The 16,880-nt window shown below is 39.1% G+C and overlaps 1 protein-coding gene across 3 annotated transcripts in view; it reads left to right on the top strand.

Annotated features, from left to right (window-relative positions):
• The window catches only part of LOC101852675 (1-phosphatidylinositol 4,5-bisphosphate phosphodiesterase gamma-1), a 50,415-nt gene that overhangs the window by 9,025 nt on the left and 24,510 nt on the right, over positions 1 to 16,880 (top strand). For all 3 annotated transcript variants that reach the window (XM_005093496.3, XM_013079830.2, XM_035968510.1), the window contains exons 8-21: positions 251 to 300; positions 1,183 to 1,231; positions 2,268 to 2,369; positions 3,882 to 3,997; positions 5,033 to 5,118; positions 6,543 to 6,663; positions 7,813 to 7,898; positions 8,536 to 8,618; positions 9,299 to 9,365; positions 10,321 to 10,391; positions 11,161 to 11,265; positions 12,029 to 12,198; positions 13,475 to 13,675; positions 16,359 to 16,481. In XM_005093496.3, coding sequence (XP_005093553.1) covers positions 251 to 300; positions 1,183 to 1,231; positions 2,268 to 2,369; positions 3,882 to 3,997; positions 5,033 to 5,118; positions 6,543 to 6,663; positions 7,813 to 7,898; positions 8,536 to 8,618; positions 9,299 to 9,365; positions 10,321 to 10,391; positions 11,161 to 11,265; positions 12,029 to 12,198; positions 13,475 to 13,675; positions 16,359 to 16,481 — 1,430 coding nt within the window. The remainder of the gene's footprint in view (positions 1 to 250; positions 301 to 1,182; positions 1,232 to 2,267; positions 2,370 to 3,881; positions 3,998 to 5,032; positions 5,119 to 6,542; positions 6,664 to 7,812; positions 7,899 to 8,535; positions 8,619 to 9,298; positions 9,366 to 10,320; positions 10,392 to 11,160; positions 11,266 to 12,028; positions 12,199 to 13,474; positions 13,676 to 16,358; positions 16,482 to 16,880) is intronic.

Here is a 16,880-nt window from a genome sequence, read left to right as displayed (position 1 = left end):
AACACAAATCTGTTCCCAATTCAAATGCTATGTTTGCAACACTCTGTGACATTTGGAGTGAAATGACAAGAAACACAAATCTGTTCCCAATTCAAATGCTATGTTTGCAACACTCTGTGACATTTGGAGTGAAATGACAAATTTTATTATTATTTTCAAAATTTATCTTATACTAACAACTTATTGTTATGTTCTGATTTCCATACTGTATACTGTATACTTTTTTTCTTTTCTTTCCAATTTGCTGTAGGTTCTTGATGAAAACTTTGACAAGTACTTTGAGCAAACATGGGAGGACAGGTAATGTTTAACTGATACTTTCAAAGATCTGTCATCTTCCCTCCTTCTTTGTGTTTGTTACTCCCTTGTAACACCTCTAATCTTCGGCACTTATATGACCTAATTGTGTTGCAAGTGTCGTAAAACTTTTAAGGGAAAACAAAAAGAAAACAATTTCTTTACTACAGCAAAACATTAAAGTTTGGTCATTGAAATCTTACTTGTTACGATAAACTCGGGGGATAGTATTTTTTTTAATTTGTATATAATTCATGAACATCTTTTGTCAAGAGTAATTCATCCCACCACCAATTGAATCCTAACAGGTCACACTGACGTGAAACTGTTGAGGTTATTGCCTCAAATGTGAGAAAAGTATCTTTAACATGATGTCATTAGGAAAGCTGTTCAATTATTATTAACAGTGAGGAGCTACAAGATTATGCAAGCAAGCCCTTAGTCATAGTCATAGGGTCTTTTTCTTTTCTTTTCTTTTTTTTTCTTTTTTTCCTTTTTTTTCTTTTTTTTTTTTTTTTTTTGGAAAGATTTTGCTCGTTCTGTGTCTCAAAATTCACTGAGAACCGTAGCAAATTCAGAAGTTAATGGTTCTGGCTTTGCCAAGCTGGATGGTGATGTAAATTCTTGATTCATTACTCTGTTTCTTTTTTATTAGAAAAATCAAGTTTCATGACTTTTCTGCTTATCCTAATGATATTGTTAATTTTAAGGAAAATTATTGTTTTTGTTTCTTTTACATTTGCATTAGTGACTCTGAATGATCCATAATTGTAAAAAATATTTCTTGAAATGGGCAAAAAGAACTGAAAGAGTGTTTGGGTTATTTGTGAAAGACTGACAATCAAATGTCAACATCATTCTGATACAGCCTTTTGTTTCTCCCAGGCTCATGAGAGCAGAGATGTTTCAACAGTTTCTGGTGGAAGAGCAAAAGGTTTGCAACTTAGATTCTTAATGTTATCAGCCATCATGACTGAAAACTTGTTTGAAGATTGAGCTGATGCAAATTTTTGTACGGCACCTGTTGAAAATAAATCATTGCTTTTGTAGTATTTTTTTTTTTAGGCTGATGGCAACAGATTCACAGCAGTTGATGTATCTAGATAAAATATGAATTGTACAGGCATAGAATTTTTAATGTCACAATTGCTTCTTCTTTTAAATTATTATATATGTCCAATGTATTAGGGAACATTCTATTTGCTCACATGGATACTCATTTGAAAAAGATAAGGTGAATGAAAAAGTTATTTGTTTTTATTTTTATTTAATCTATAGAATGTACATTTTTCTGTCCATCTATTTTTATGGCTATTCATTTGTGTTGGCAGTGTAGGGGTAAGGAGTGGACCACAGATAAGTTCAATTCATTTTCTTACACTCGATTGTTTCTGTCTCTCAATCCTGCTTTTCCCGTGCACTGAATGACTGTCCACGTGCTTCTCTTTATTTTTCTTTCTTTCGAACATATCTCTCTGCCAGTTATAAAACTATTATAATGTCATATTTTCTTGCTGTTCACCATTTATGATCTTGAGAAAAGATATTAATGTCCCTGTACTCTTCTGGAAGATTGGAGTGGATTTTTTTTTTTGGTTCTATTTTGATGGCATTTACAAAGTTAGCAAGAGGTCAGAGAAGGACAATGGTCAAGCATGCTCATCCATGGTCTCTCATAAACTATGGAGGTGGGTGGTTGGTGGAACTTCCGGTGTGGTTTGCTCCATCTTTTCTATCAAACATCTGTCATCTTTATCTCCCTTCCTTCTTTTTTGTGTTTGTTACTCTCTTATAACACCTCTAGTCTTCGGCACTTATATGACCTTATTGTGTTGCAAGTGCCGTAAAACGCTTACTTAAACAAAAACAAAACCATGGAGATGTCACAACACATCAACAATGCCACACATTCATGTGTATTCAACACAGATATTTGTTTCATCAGCATTGTTTTCTTACATATTCCTCAGGACCCCAGAGCCAGTGACCTGGGCTATGTCAGAAGAATAATGCTGGAGTTCCTGGACGATCAAGTGCGAGCTGCCGGGGGGCTTTTCTTCACTCAGCAAGAGGTTAGTAGGGAGATTTGTAGTTTGTATTGGTGTGTTATTTTGATTTTGGATGATTTTTTCCATAATTAAAGCATGAAATGAAGAACATCCAGTTATTAATTTTTGGAGGGCATTTAGAACATTTTGTAAAAATTTGCCACCCTACTTTTGCCATCAAATTTTTACTTCCAAAGTAGTGGTATTCTTTTACACGTCTTGATTGTTTTTACTTCGAATATTGCTGGTGCATGTATGTTTCAATTTATTGTGAATTCTATGGACAGCTCCTTCTTGTTATAAAAAAAATTTAACCGTAAGTTATGGTTTTCCCAATGTTTAACACTTTGCCCCCACGGGACGCCGATCGGCGACGGTAAGAAGCCATCCCTTTTCCACACAGCGTGATATAGCGTGTTCCGCACCTGTATCCTGGTCCATGGGGATAAGTGTTGCGCACTCTGCGCACTGCATGGGTGGAAAGTGTTAATGAAATTTATTATTAGTTTAGTTCAATCAAGGAGATATTCTCATGATATCATGAGACTGGGAGCTCTCATGGCCTGGAGGTTAAGGTGTTCCCCTTTCATTCAGTAGGTTCCGGGTTCGAATCTGGATAGCGACGGAAATTTTTCTTCTTTAAATTGTCTCTTTTCACCTCCTTTTTGGCTCTTTAGCAATGTTTTGTCGTCTTCTTTCGCCTCCACTTTCTGTCCCCACCCCTTCGTCTTCTTTGCCCCCTCCTCTGGGCTCCTGACTCTTTCTGCAGTCTTTCTACTGTCTGCTACTCCCTGGCGCCTTCTTACTGCTGTCTTTCAGAAAGATCTACACCAAGCCTTCTCGGATGAGGGCAAAAAGTCTCGTAGGTCCCATGTGCAAGTTGCGCTCATTAAAGATCCCTTGGGAGTCCAAAATCGATAAGGGTAGGCTTCGGCCGCCACCCGGGCAAAATAAAAAATTTCCTACCAGCTGAAAATGTTTAATGTGTCCTGCGCGCTCATATGACCTTATGCAGTTGCGAGCGCTGTAGAACACTTACCTACCTATCATGAGACTTGGTTAGAGAAATAGCAATTGTACAGCATGATCTCTACGAACCCACTTTTAGTGATGGTAACGAAGATTTATATGGTTGAATTTTCTAAATTCTACAAAAAAACGTGTAATGGAGTCTTCTGTTCAGGCTAGGCTGTGGAGAGTCTGTTTGAACAGAGTTAAAGAAAACATTTTGTGGCTTCAGAATAGAACCCCCCCAAAAAGCGAACAAAACAGAAATATCCTCTTGAAAAAGCATGCACCTGAACTTGCCTTTCAATGAATGATCACTCTCCCTCCTTATGTCTGTAGACTGTAAGCCTGATACCCTGTAAAGACTTGTCTGTTGACATCCACCCCTTGGCACTCATATGTGACCTTATGCAGTTGTGAGCGCAGTAAAACCTCTACTGAAACAAACAAAATCTTGTACAGAGCTGTACATTAAAGATATTTATTTCACCTCTGATTTTCACCATGTTTTCATTTCTGCGTCCCCAGTTTGAAGATTACCTCTTCTCCCAGCATAATCCTCTGTATGACTCCAAGTATGAAGCAATTACGCAAGACATGACCCAGCCCCTGTCGTCTTACTGGATTGCTTCCTCTCATAACACGTACGTGGTTACTGCTTTTTTGTTTATTTTGATATTATATGTATAAAAGTGGACTTGGGAGGCTTTGTGCACAAACTCCTCCTTTATAACCTAACCCACACCTTTGAAACTTTATAGGCGTCCACAGCTTCCATGTGGCTGGGACCTAACTTTAAAAAATCCACGCAAACTGCTTTCCCCGATTTTTCCAAAATTCTTGGTTTTGTCCACACAGAGTTCTAGCATTTCAATGCAATTGAATGCAATGTTCAAGACATTTTCAAGACTTCCGTTCACATGCTGAGCGCACCTAACCAACAATGACTTGACGATTAAGTTCGTTAATCGAACAGGGTACCCAGCTAGTAATATATAAAGCAGGACAGTGAATCACTTGAAATTTTCAGAATCTGGGAAGGGTATCATTAGCTTTTGTTTGTGAATGATACATCACCATTTTAAAGCTGTACATTTTTTAGGCAGTGTGGTGAAATGAGGCGCACATCAAAATAACGAAATTGGAGAAGGCATTTTTCCGCAGGTTCAGAAATTATCAATTTTTTTTTTTTTTGCTCAAGCCTTTTTATGTCCATATAAAAAGACATTTCCATGTAACTTTTACAGAAAAACATTCATTAAAGACACAAAATATGTCACTTTTCCATTTTCAAGGGCTCTTTAGCTCTTGGAGTTACCAAACTTTGGCGGCCATTTTCTCGCTAATTTGGTCTCTGAGACCAAGCGACCTTACCTCCGTCAGTCGAAAATATTTTGAATTCTTTTCAAGATAGATGGATATTTCATTGGAAGCATGGCAAATGAAATAGCTTTCAGATAATACCAATAACTCCACATACCCAAAAATTGATGAGCGCCTGATTCCACCACGTCGTGACACATATATATTTTTACGAATGGGCTATGTCATTTTCAGATCAAGTGTTTTTAATGTCTAATGCGTGGAGAACACGGGTATATATATCTTTTTGGTCATAATTGCCTCTGTTTGTTTCTGGGAGCTTAAGTTCACAATACCTTCACCCTCTGTTTGTACAGATACTTAACCGGTGACCAGCTGTACAGCAGTTCTTCCACTGAAGCCTACGCCCGGGCTTTGCACATGGGCTGCAGATGCCTTGAGTGTAAGAGCTCTTGTTTGTTTGTTTTTTGTTGTTTTGTTTTGTTTTTGTTTTTTCTTTGTGTACCGTAGACCTCAGACTTGGATGCTGCTCTTGAAAATCTGTATAATGTCACAGAATTGTTGACTGTGTTTCTTTGTTTTGTTCTTTCGATTGTTTTCAATTTTTCATTGTTTATATATTTTGAAATGCCAGATAATTATTTTTGTAGTCTTATTTTGGTTTCTTGAGGGAGGCATTGCGCTGCCAAGAGCGAAATGCTCGCAGCTAAAGGGATTTGAAAACAACAACAACAACATTCTGGTTTCTTCTGACTTTAACTGTGTTTTCCTTTCAGAGTTCCCAAAATGTAACTTTCAAATATTCCAATCAGTCACACTTATGGCAAAGGAAATTTTTTGATGAACACAATGTCTGTGATGGAGCTAAGAGGTATAAGAATGTTGACTGATGGGTGGAATGAGTCATCTTTTTACTTACTGTATGTAGCAGGATGGGTTAATTAGGTTAAGATTTCAAGAATGTCTTCTGCCAGATAGTGGTTGGACTTTTGAATGTTTTTTGACTCCACTGTTTCTTGACAAGTTCATTCTTTGAAATGCTAGGATAAAAAATGAGTTTTGTTTTGGGGTTATTTCTGTCGTCTTACTCTGTCCCTGTGCTTAATGACTGATGTTGTGTCAGTGACATCCCTCGTGACTCATTGGAGCAGAGGAAGATAGGACTATCGCTAATTTTACTTAAACGCAATCCCACATCATCACTCATCATCACCATTATATCTAAAAAATCACCCCCCCCCCCCCCCCCCCCCCAAAAAAAAGATGTGTCAGTGTGCTTCTCTTTCTTTACTCACATAAACATAAACGACCTGAAAGTGAGGTTTAGTTTATTATGCCCCTTAACCATTCATGTTGATGGTGCTATGCTCAAACAGTGCATTTGAAAGAAATAAGTCAACTTTTTTGTGGTTCAGAACCATTGCTGAGGTAATTTCTGTAGAACTTCAGTAAAAATCAGAAGTCGACATACACTTTTGATAGTATTTAAAAAGGGTAGACTGAATAAGAATACCTTTTCTTTTGTCTGTTGAAAAATGTTCAAGGAACAGATTACACGTTGGAGCATTACACCATCGATATATTCCCTTACAGCATAATAATAATCGCTTTTATATTCATACTCTGTAGCGTACTCTATGCGCTTTACAATGATTATTACTCAACCCTCTGGTGTGGTTTTCTTCTTCTTTCCAATCAAACATCTATCGTCCTTTTCTCCCCTTCTTCTTTTTTATGTTTGTTACACTCTTGTAACACTTCTAATCTTCTGGAGCTCATATGACCTTATCCAGTTGCGAGCGCCGTAAAACCTCTACTAAAACTAAAAAAACTAACTTGCTCAACCCTGAATGAATGTGTCCCCAGTGGACTGCTGGGATGGGCCAGATGGGTACCCAAACATCTACCACGGCCACACACTGACTTCCAAGATCAAGTTCCTGGATGTTCTGAAGACCATCAATGACCATGCCTGGGTGGCCTCTGAGTGAGTTCTGGGATTTTTTAGTAACAATGTCAGCTTGTACTGCTAAGCACTTACTTACTTTTACTTTTTCATCCTCTGTTTCCATTAAACGTCGAGGAGAGATGCAGTTTTCTATGGTAGGCCAGCTCTGGAGCTCTTTCGGTTGTGATGATATGTTTTCTCAGGGTTTCCTTGATACCCTCGATCCACCTTTTGCGTGACCTTCCTCTTCCTTCATAGCCTGAGTGCTTGGTGTTCTAGGCTCTCGAGGCTGGTTGGCCGGGTGCCATACGTAAAAGGTGGCCAAACCATTTTATTCTCTGTCTTTCTATGTATTGCAGGCAGACTCGATGCCGATAGCTGCAAAGCAATGACCCGGATATCCATATGTGGATTATCTTAGTATTGTCATTATTATTATTATTACTAATATTATTATTATTATTGACAGTAGTTGTTTTATTATTGACATATGACTTATGTGCATCTTCCGGTAGAGAATGTTTGTGTGTGTTTGTGATTTTTTTTTTCTTCTGTGATTCATCGTCCAGCACATGTACGTTTCCCTCCTCAATGTGATCTCCTTCTGTTCTTCCTTCCTTCTTTACTTCTTATCTTCTGTGACGCTGCAGTAAGTGGTTGGTGGACACACTGGTGTGGTCTGCTCTGTTTCTTTCTATAGTGCTATGATAGTTCTAAACCTGCGTCATGACAGAATCTTGTTGTAATTGTATTGGGCAGTCCAAAGCAACAATTCATCCTCTTGCGCCTTGTGTCTTCAGTGCCTTTTGTGGTTGCATTTTTGTTCCCTTTAGAATTCCTTTCAAAGATCTGAATATGGGTGGTTGACGGGTGCTCTGGTGTGGTTTGCTGCTTCTTTCCTATCTAACATCTATCGACCTTATCTCTTGTTCTTCTTTTCTATGTTTGTTACTCTCTTGTAACCCATCTAATCTTCTGGCGCTCATATGACCTTATGCAGTTGCGAGCGCTGTAATTCCTCTACTAAATCAAAAGATCTGAATATGAAGAACTCATATCAATTATTGTTAATACCCTGCATGTACCAGACCTTTCAGTTGCCATCTCGAGATCTTTCTAGTCTTGTCCTGTGGAGGCTGTTCTGTTGTTTCTCATATCTTGATGATTTTTTGTTGTTGCTTATTTCAGGTACCCTCTTATCCTTTCCATTGAGAATCATTGCAGTCTAGGTCAGCAGAGAAACATGGCCATTGCCTTCAGAGATACATTTGGAGGTGACTGCTTGCTTACATCTCTTTTGGTTATTTAAAAATGTTCCTCTCCAGTACAGCATTTACATAACATCCAAAGCTGCTTCTTATTTCCTATCAAACGTCTATCGTCCTTATGTCTTCTTCTTTTTTGTGTTTGTTACTCTCTTGTAACACCTCTTTGGTACTTATATGACCTTATTGTGTTGCAAGTGCCGTAAAACACTTACTAAGACTAAAAATCCAATGACAGTTTTACATGTGTGTCTCGTATTGGGATAAAAAAGGGTATGGAATTTGTAAATATTTTATTTTTCTGTAGTGGGGAGTTGTTTTTTTCCTGACCAACGTGTCGTGAACTGCTTGCATCATAGTGTACACACATTTTTTTTTACCAGTTTGACTTTGTGGATGGTAATTACAAAAAAGTATTTTGTCGAGATGTTTGCTGGAAGAGTTAAGAAACAAAGTAGTAATTTTTCCAGATGACGTGTAATATTTCAGTTGAATATTGGAGTAGGTACTTTTGGTTTGATCATCTCAAAGTTGGTTTGGGGTTGGGGTTTTTTGGTGTGTGTATAAATTTCTTGAATATGTTTAAATATTTAATTGCAAGACTGAATTATTCCTTTCAATTAATGTATTTTATGTTGCTACACAGACAAGCTACTTGTGGAACCCATCAACAAAGATGCCACTGTGATGCCTTCACCTCAGGACCTCAAGTACAAGATCATCCTCAAGGTAAGCGCACCAAAAACAAAAAAATACCAGTGTTCTTTGGAAAATGTAGTTCTTGATGCAGGGTTGAGTTTTCTCTTATAGATATGAAAGGTGACCCACTGTGAATAAATAATTGCGACATTGCAGTCTTTTGGCATTGCTCTGCCTGTGTAGTGAATAAATCAAAGAGTAGCACTACCCAGCTTTTGATAGGAGAAGCATTTGGAATCGTCATTTTGGTTGTGTTTCGTGTACAAAAAAATCGAATATTTGTTATTACTTCAGAGAAAAAAAAACAGGGTCTGTCTTCTTGGAAGCTCGAATAATTGATAAGAAAACACTGAGTGATCTGTTCTGTTGTTTCTGGTAAGGATGCATTCACAGTTTTACATGGGTGCTCATATGACCTAATGCAGTTGCGAGCGCAGTAAAACCTCTTCTAGAACAAAAGTAAAAAGTTTTACATGCATTCAGAATGCCCTGTATTATTCAATAAACAAAATGCAAGAGTGAAAAAATCTTTTGAGGCAATTATTATTCTTGTGTTTTTCAATATATTACTGCTGTCCTTCGGCAACATCTTATTGTGTCGACATTGAAATATTAGCTTGCACTTTTACCCTTTGGGGAGGGAAGGGATTTAATGTAATTCTTTGGCGTTCTAAGTGTCACAATCTTTGTTTTTGTTTTGTTGTCACCAGCACAAGAAGCTCCCCGAATGGGTGGATGGAAATGAGTGGCGGTACACAGTCTCCACTGAAGACAGTGGTGAGTACTGGATTTCTGGATTTATTATTCCTGCCTTAAAGTTCAAAGAGGTGCCTCTATCTCTCTCTTTGTTCTGGCGCTGTGGCATCATAAACTGTTAACGATGCTGACAGCACACAGGAACTCAACAGTTGCTCGGGGGCCTTGAAAAGTGCTGAAAGTAGGTTTCTGAAATGTCCCAGCAGACGAGTTCTGGCATGATAGTTGCCTGTAAAAGCCCTGGGCTTACCCTTATTTCCATAACATGCATAAGAACAGATATTACTAGATTGTCTTCCGTTACTGGAAATTCGTCCGTCACAAGATAAGATTTTAGCTTCAAAGTAAATAATAGTGCCTGGTTTGTCCCTTGGTCTAAGGAGAAAAACCATTTTATGTGCTGCTCCTGAAGACTTTCCCTGGCCTCGAAAACAAATCCAGCAGTCTTGGTAACAATTAAGCAGCTCCTTTTTCTTTCCATAAAATTTGTTTTTTAATTTTTCCATTAGGGCCTCGTATATAAAAAGATTCTCAGTTCAGATGGTTAGAATTTTATCATTATTATGTTTATGAAATTATTTCCTCAGAATTATTTAAATTAAATCTCAAACTTCACCTTTAACGTATTTTTCCCTAAATGTCTTTCGTCTTTCAGTTCCTTTTCTATAGGCTGGATCCCAAAAAATAAGCTTAAACATGAAACCTAGGCTTTGAAGCTTTCCTCTTTGCATTCTGATCCGAGTATAATTGGTGGGTGGTTGGCGGGTTCTCTGGTGTGGTTTGCTTCTTCTTTCCTATCAAACATCTATTGTCTTTATCTCCCCTACTTCATTTTTTGTGTTTGTTACTCTCTTGTAACACCTCTTATCTTCGGCACTAATATGACCTTATTGTGTTGCAAGTGCCGTTAAACACTTTCTAACAAAAAGAGTATAATTGTTTGTTTTTGAGTGTCTGGAATACTTTGTCTTCACAGGTACAATGGATGTAGATCTGAGCACATCAATCAGGAATGGAATTCTCTACCTGGAGGACCAGTATGATCATGTGAGTTGACCTCATCTGTGTCTTCCTTAACCTTCTCCGTGCGCCCTGGGGTCATTTTGTACCCCACGGGTTGTATTCTTTACATTTTAGAATACTTCTAGTGCGAAGATTTCTTTGAAACTTTCAGTATTTCTCAAAAAATCATTTTGACACACTACTATGCAAAGCAAATGGATCGGATTAACAAGTAAATTTCCTCTTTGGAAAGTGGTGGCACAGAGTTTCCCAAATTGTATGGATACGATAGTAAAACACAACGTAGGGAGAGAGTTAAATATTTTTGTGAAAATTAAGAGAAAGAAGTGAATGCAGCTCACTTTGTGGCTACCGGCAATTTTTTAGTCTTGCATGAGTTCAAGGACACACTCAGCTTAAATAGGCTGCTTGTTGGACTGAGCTCTTGGTTTGAGCAAAGGAGGCAGGAGAAGAAAGGACCAAAGAAAAGACTACTTTTGGAAATCTGCACAAGAATTTTCATATTACCAAAGGGGTTCCATCTTCTATTCGCGTGCAATGGGCATATTCAGTATACAAAAGACCAGAGCTTTTAAAAAAAAATCAGGGTAAAGTATATTTTCCATGGATGCAACATCCTGTTCAGGAGCCAGGAAGTTTTAACCATTCTTTATACAAGTGTAAGTCTGATGCCGTAACGGCTTGGTGAGGACACCCCTGATAATACGTCCACATTACAAGTTTTACTATGCCATTATATGCTTTGTTGTTGTTGGGTACATGAATTCCTGAAACCCTTTATCTCGTCTGACAGACCTGGCATCCTCACTTCTTTGTCCTGAACGGGAGCAAACTGTACTACACAGAAGAAAACCCCAGCCCTGACCAAGATGATGAAGTTGAAGAAGAAGACATTGAGGTAAAGTATCCCACTATGTATGCTTTTTCTTTGTATTTTTATTTTTGCTAAGGTTTTCCGCCTAACATTGACCTGATAACTTCAAACATACAGCACTTGCAAGCAAAGCGATATGCTGTCAAACCACGATGTACCGCCTACCTTGAGACGAGCAATGAGTTGGCAATACAATGTGGCTGCTGGTATAACAAGATGGCGCCGATTGCCATCTTGACTGCTGGTAGACTGGTAGAGACTAGAGACAAACTGTGACCAGTCTTAACTCATCTGGATCTGTCCTGCGGGATTGCCATTAGCAGGGGAAAAATGAGTTGTAACCTATTACAAGTACTGCTCCAGCAGAACTTTACGTACATTCAAACTGAACATTTCTGCTGGATCAGAAGCTGAGCTATATGTGTTAAGGACCCTGCTGGCGTACAGATTTTTGAACCTGGTACTCATCAGTTCTCAAGCCGCCTCAGACCTTCCCTGTAGACTTGAGCATGGCTTCAGAGTTAGGCGTCATTCAAACTTGTACTATTCAAGTTTGTTATAGGCAAAATTGAGCATATCTTCTATGTCACAAGATAATTAACACTTTACCGCCTTATCTCGCCAATTGGCTATGTTTATCACCCAGTTTCTTTGGATTTTCCCCAAAATATGATGGCAAAGTGTTGACAAATTTTATTTTGATGGCACTGGTTTGCCAGTCTGCTAGTTTTCTCATTCTAACTTACATCTCTCATGTACCTCTGTGTCCCTCTCATTTCCACTACAGGGGAGACCTGTGGATGAGCTTCACTTCAGCGAGAAATGGTTCCACGGCCGCTTGGAAGGTGGCAGGAGGAAGGCGGAGGAGTTGTTGAGGCACTACAGCTATCTGGGCAACGGGACCTTCTTAGTGCGTGAGAGCGACACTTTTGTGGGAGATTTCTCACTGTCCTTTTGGTGAGTTCAAGACCTAATATATACCTTTTTTTTGTTCTTCCTTTTCGAATTGTATCTCCAAATCTTAAAGTGTTATCAATGATCTGTCTTTGGTCCTGAGTTGATTTTTGCTTTACTGTCCAGTGTATTAGGTCTGTTATAGTGAAATAAGTAAGAGATAGAGGTTTAGCAACTTTCTATACTTTCCTGTCTGATGTTCAAGAATCTATTTGTTGAAATATACATTCTCCTTGTTTTGCACCCTGTGCAAATAAATGTAAAATTTTTTTACACCGTACACACTGTTCAATTGACTGATCCAGAACTGTGCCATTGACTTTTGTGTATGTCTGTACAATGGGACCTACCCAGACAGCTACTTGTATGAGACAACCACCTTGACAAATAGCCACTTTTCATTTTCCCCCTTACATATTTTTCAATATAATGGCTCTGCCTAACATGATAACTTGTCCAACTTGGCAACTATATTTTATCAACCAAAAAACCTGTCCCAAGATTGCTACGCAAATCTCTCATCACCCAACATGTTGTCAAAAATGACATATCGGTCCCTGATGCTGAAGATGAACCATCATATTCCGTTCACCTGTTGTTATTGTTAGCCTGTCCTGTGAATCCACCAATCACTGAACAGCACGTTGTGGAGGGGAGGTTTCCTGTCCCTCCCACGGTTCACCAAAGATGACCAGTCGGTTACAGTTATTTTAATGAGCCTCATGGCAGTCCTAAGCCAGCAACCTCCTCTAGTTGGGACCTCAGAAGGGAATGGTTTGCTGATTTCTTCATTTTGATCAGTCCTGTCTCAGACTGTCACTGTGGGTGGTTGGCGGGTGCTGTGGTGTGGTTTGCTTCTTCTTTCCTATCAAACATCTATGGTCTTTATCTCCCTTCCTTCTTTTTTTGTGTTTGTTACTCTCTTGTAACACCTCTAATCTTCGGCACTTATATGACTTTATTGTGTTGCGAGTGCCGTAAAACACTTACTAAAACAAGATTGTCACTTTTCTCATCAACAGTGGGTGGCCGTCATGGACAATTTCGACTGTACTTGTTTCTTTTTTTTTCTATTTTTATGTCAATGTCCTTTTTTCTAAATCTGACGCTATGTCGATGAATTCTATCGGTGGTGGGTAGAACCTCTAGTTTCATTAGCTCCAATTACATTTTTTAAGGGCAAATGCCGTCGTTTTGTGTTCCTCGTGGAACGTGACTGTTGTTTCAATGAATCCTGCACAACCCTTCAAAGCATCATTTTTCACTTTTTCTGTTACAGGCGTCAGAACCATGTGAACCATTGCCGCATCAAGTCACGGCAGGAGCGAGGCCAGGTCAAGTTCTACCTGATTGATGCAGTGACCTTTGACAGCTTGTACCACCTGATCATGCACTATCGGCAGTTTCCTCTGCGGAGCTCAGACTTCACCCAAGTGCTACGGGATCCTGTACCACAGCCTCAGAGCCATGAAGGAAAACCGTATGTTGTTTTTGTATCTTCTCATGTGTTGTTTTTGTATCTTCCTCACCAAGGATGGAATATTTAAAGCATGGACACACCTTAGATAGGAGGGCTCTCGTGGCCTAGAGGTTAAGGTGTTTGCCTCTCTTTCAAAGGTCCCTAGTTCAAATACGGGTAGCGACAGAAAAATCTTCTTCTCTAAAATTGTCTTCTTTCGCCTTTTTTCCTTCTTTCTTGCAATATTCTGTCGTCTGCTTACGTCTCCACTTTCTTCCTCCACTCCTTCACCTCCTTTGGCACCTCCACTGGGCTTCTGACTCTTTCTGCAGCCTTTCTACTGCTACTCCTTGGCTCCTTCTTACTGCTGTCTTTCATCCACACCCCTGATCTTCTGGTTTGAAAGATCTACACCTAGCCTTCTCGGACAAGGGCAAAAAATCCTGATTTTTAAAAAAATCGATTAGAGTAGGCTTCAGCCGCCACCCCCACAAAATTCAAAATTTCCTGCCAATTGAAATTGTTTGGTGTGTCATGTGCACTCATATGACCTTATGCAGTTGCAGGCGCCGTAAAACCCTTACCAACACCCCCCCCCCCCCCCCCCCCCACCTTAGATAGTTTTGGGGTTGGCTGCATTAGCCCTGCGTCAATCCAAACCCAGATTATGTGGGTACATCCGGCAGGAAGATGGAGGTACTCAATAAGACTATGTCCCCATTGTGAGAATAATAGTTTTTTTGCGCACAGAGTGAAAAACGTAGCCATTACTCTAAAAAGTCATTTGTTGAATTATGATTTTTATTGTATTGTTTTTTTTCCTTTTCCTATAAACAGGGTCTTCTCCTTTCAGACAGAAATTGTTCCTGTTTCGCTGTTTGTTTTGGTTTTGTAATTTTAAAAAAGGCACTGTTTGTACAGATATGATACCGATGTTAGTGACGTTTATCTGATGAGATGAATGCTGGGAAATGCTCCTTGAACTTGTATTGTACCCCCCGGGGCAGTGCCTCTGACTGAAGTGTCTTTAGGCCATTCCCGAAGGGGGGACATTTCTCGTTCATGCACAGTAGAATTATAAATGGGCTGATTCATCAATGTCACGCTCATAACTGTGCCTGATCTACAACAGGGAACTGCTGCTTTTTCTTTCCTAATCCTTACTATTGTCATTTTTCCTCTACTTCTTTTGTATGTTTGTCACACTCTTGTGACCCACTATTTCCGGGTTGCCTTGATAGTCGAAGCAGACTTTGTACTGTTGAAGCTAGAGGTGAGCAGAGTAAGTCTAATTCCCTGTAAGGACTTCTCTGCTGACATCCACCCCTTGGCGCCCATATAACCTTATGCAGTTGCGAACGCCGTAAAACCTCTACTAAAACAAAACGAACTTGTATTGTCCCCGGAATTTACTGTTAACATAAGTATAATTGAAATGAATTCGGGTTTGTAGAGAGAGGTATTTGTTTTCATCAATTCGGAGGTATGTGAACTAGATTTTTTTAAATTGAGAATTTTCAAGGCAGAAGTACACAACTCTAGAAGAATATGAAATGATAACTAAATCTTTAAAAAACACATCTCATCTCATCAACACTGTTCATCTTCGTTTATGCAGGGCTGTCCACCATTACGAATTTATGTGGAATTGTCACGATTTTTTTCTCAGTTTTACAAATATACGATTGTACCACCCTTGATTCCGATTGTTAAAACTTTAGGTGCCATTCGGCTACCCGAACCCAATCCTCTTGGAATATAAGGAAGAAAAAACAATCCGTCCCAGACACTTTACGTCAACACAACACGTCCTCTGTGCACAGAGCCTTATAGACGCTCAGGGTCACTTTGCCCCTTGGAAAAGCATAAAATTGCACCAGTGCCAGGATTTGGTCTTAGTGAACTATAGTCTTAAGGCAAACATTAGCTTGACAAGTCGTTCAAAATTTCCTGCTTCTGCAGAGTGCGAGACAACCTAGGCCAGTGAGAGAATGTAAAAAACAAACAAGCAAGGGATCAGTTGTTGAAATTTGAAACTACATTGTATTAACTGCGACGTGCAGCAGAGCGAAGTGATACTGCTATGTTACTCAATCAGGATCAAGAGCTTATGACATGTTCTGTTGTTCTTTCTGTTTCTTGGGGAGGGGAAGGGGGGGTTTGTTGTTTTTTTGTGCTAAATTCAGAAGACTCACAGCCAATAACTTACCCCCCCCCCTTTCCCCCTTCCCTCCCCCCACTCTCTTTTGCCCACCTAACGGCTCGTACACACCAAACGTCCGCGTGGGTGTGGTATCGTGTATCAGACGTATGAAAGAATTTATTGTGCACGTGCTCAAAACACACACACACAAGTTTTAAACACATAATTACCTTATAATATCATGAAAAGCGAGCCGCACTCGATGGTAACTAAGTTTACGGGGTGACGTTAATTTTTTATTTTTTTTACCTTTATCTTTGTACTTCCTGATTTTGGGCCTAAATACCTGAAACTGACCCTGAATTTACCTGAAATGGGAACTTTTAGGTAGGCAGCCCTGCTTTGGCAGCCCTTTACCTCCAACTTTCCAGTTTTTGTTATCAGTGAGGCATGTTCACTGTCCATTTTACTTTCCAAAGATTGCCTTTCCAGCCTTTATCATCTGCTGCTGATAGTGGTTCATCTTTCTCAACTTTCATCCTGCCTCTGTGTTCTCTGCAGATGGTATCATGAAGGAATGAGTCGCACAGCTGCAGAGGAGTTGCTCAAAAGGATCCCAAATGATGGGGCATTCTTAGTCCGTCACAGTGGGACTGACCAGTACTCTTACGCAATCTCATTCAGGTGATCTCTCCTTTACTTTGTCAAAATTGAAATGTTTAGTGCAGTACTATTAAGGATAATTATTTCTTAACAAATATCGCATATTATATTATGTTAAGACTACAAAATTGCGTACAGAAGGATTTTGTGAAAGGAATAATATTATGCACGTAGACTTTAAATTTGATGAGTTATGAGTTTTCTTAATGCCGGATTCAGAATTCTACCGAGTTTTCATTTTTTTTCTCCAAATTTCAATCTGTTTAGTTACTGTAATTGAACTCAAAATATGATTTCTTTGAAAAATTCTCACAACAACTCTGAACAGTGGAAATCTTGGAAGAATAAGGTGATAGGGCTACTAACTTTGTATTTTATATTTTCAGCATGAAGGCAGTGTATGATACTGGTAATTAAATT

This window comes from Aplysia californica, unplaced genomic scaffold (assembly GCF_000002075.1).
Source record: "Aplysia californica isolate F4 #8 unplaced genomic scaffold, AplCal3.0 scaffold00065, whole genome shotgun sequence".
Classification (NCBI taxonomy): domain Eukaryota; kingdom Metazoa; phylum Mollusca; class Gastropoda; order Aplysiida; family Aplysiidae; genus Aplysia; species Aplysia californica.
This window is presented reverse-complemented; position numbering and strand designations above follow the sequence as displayed.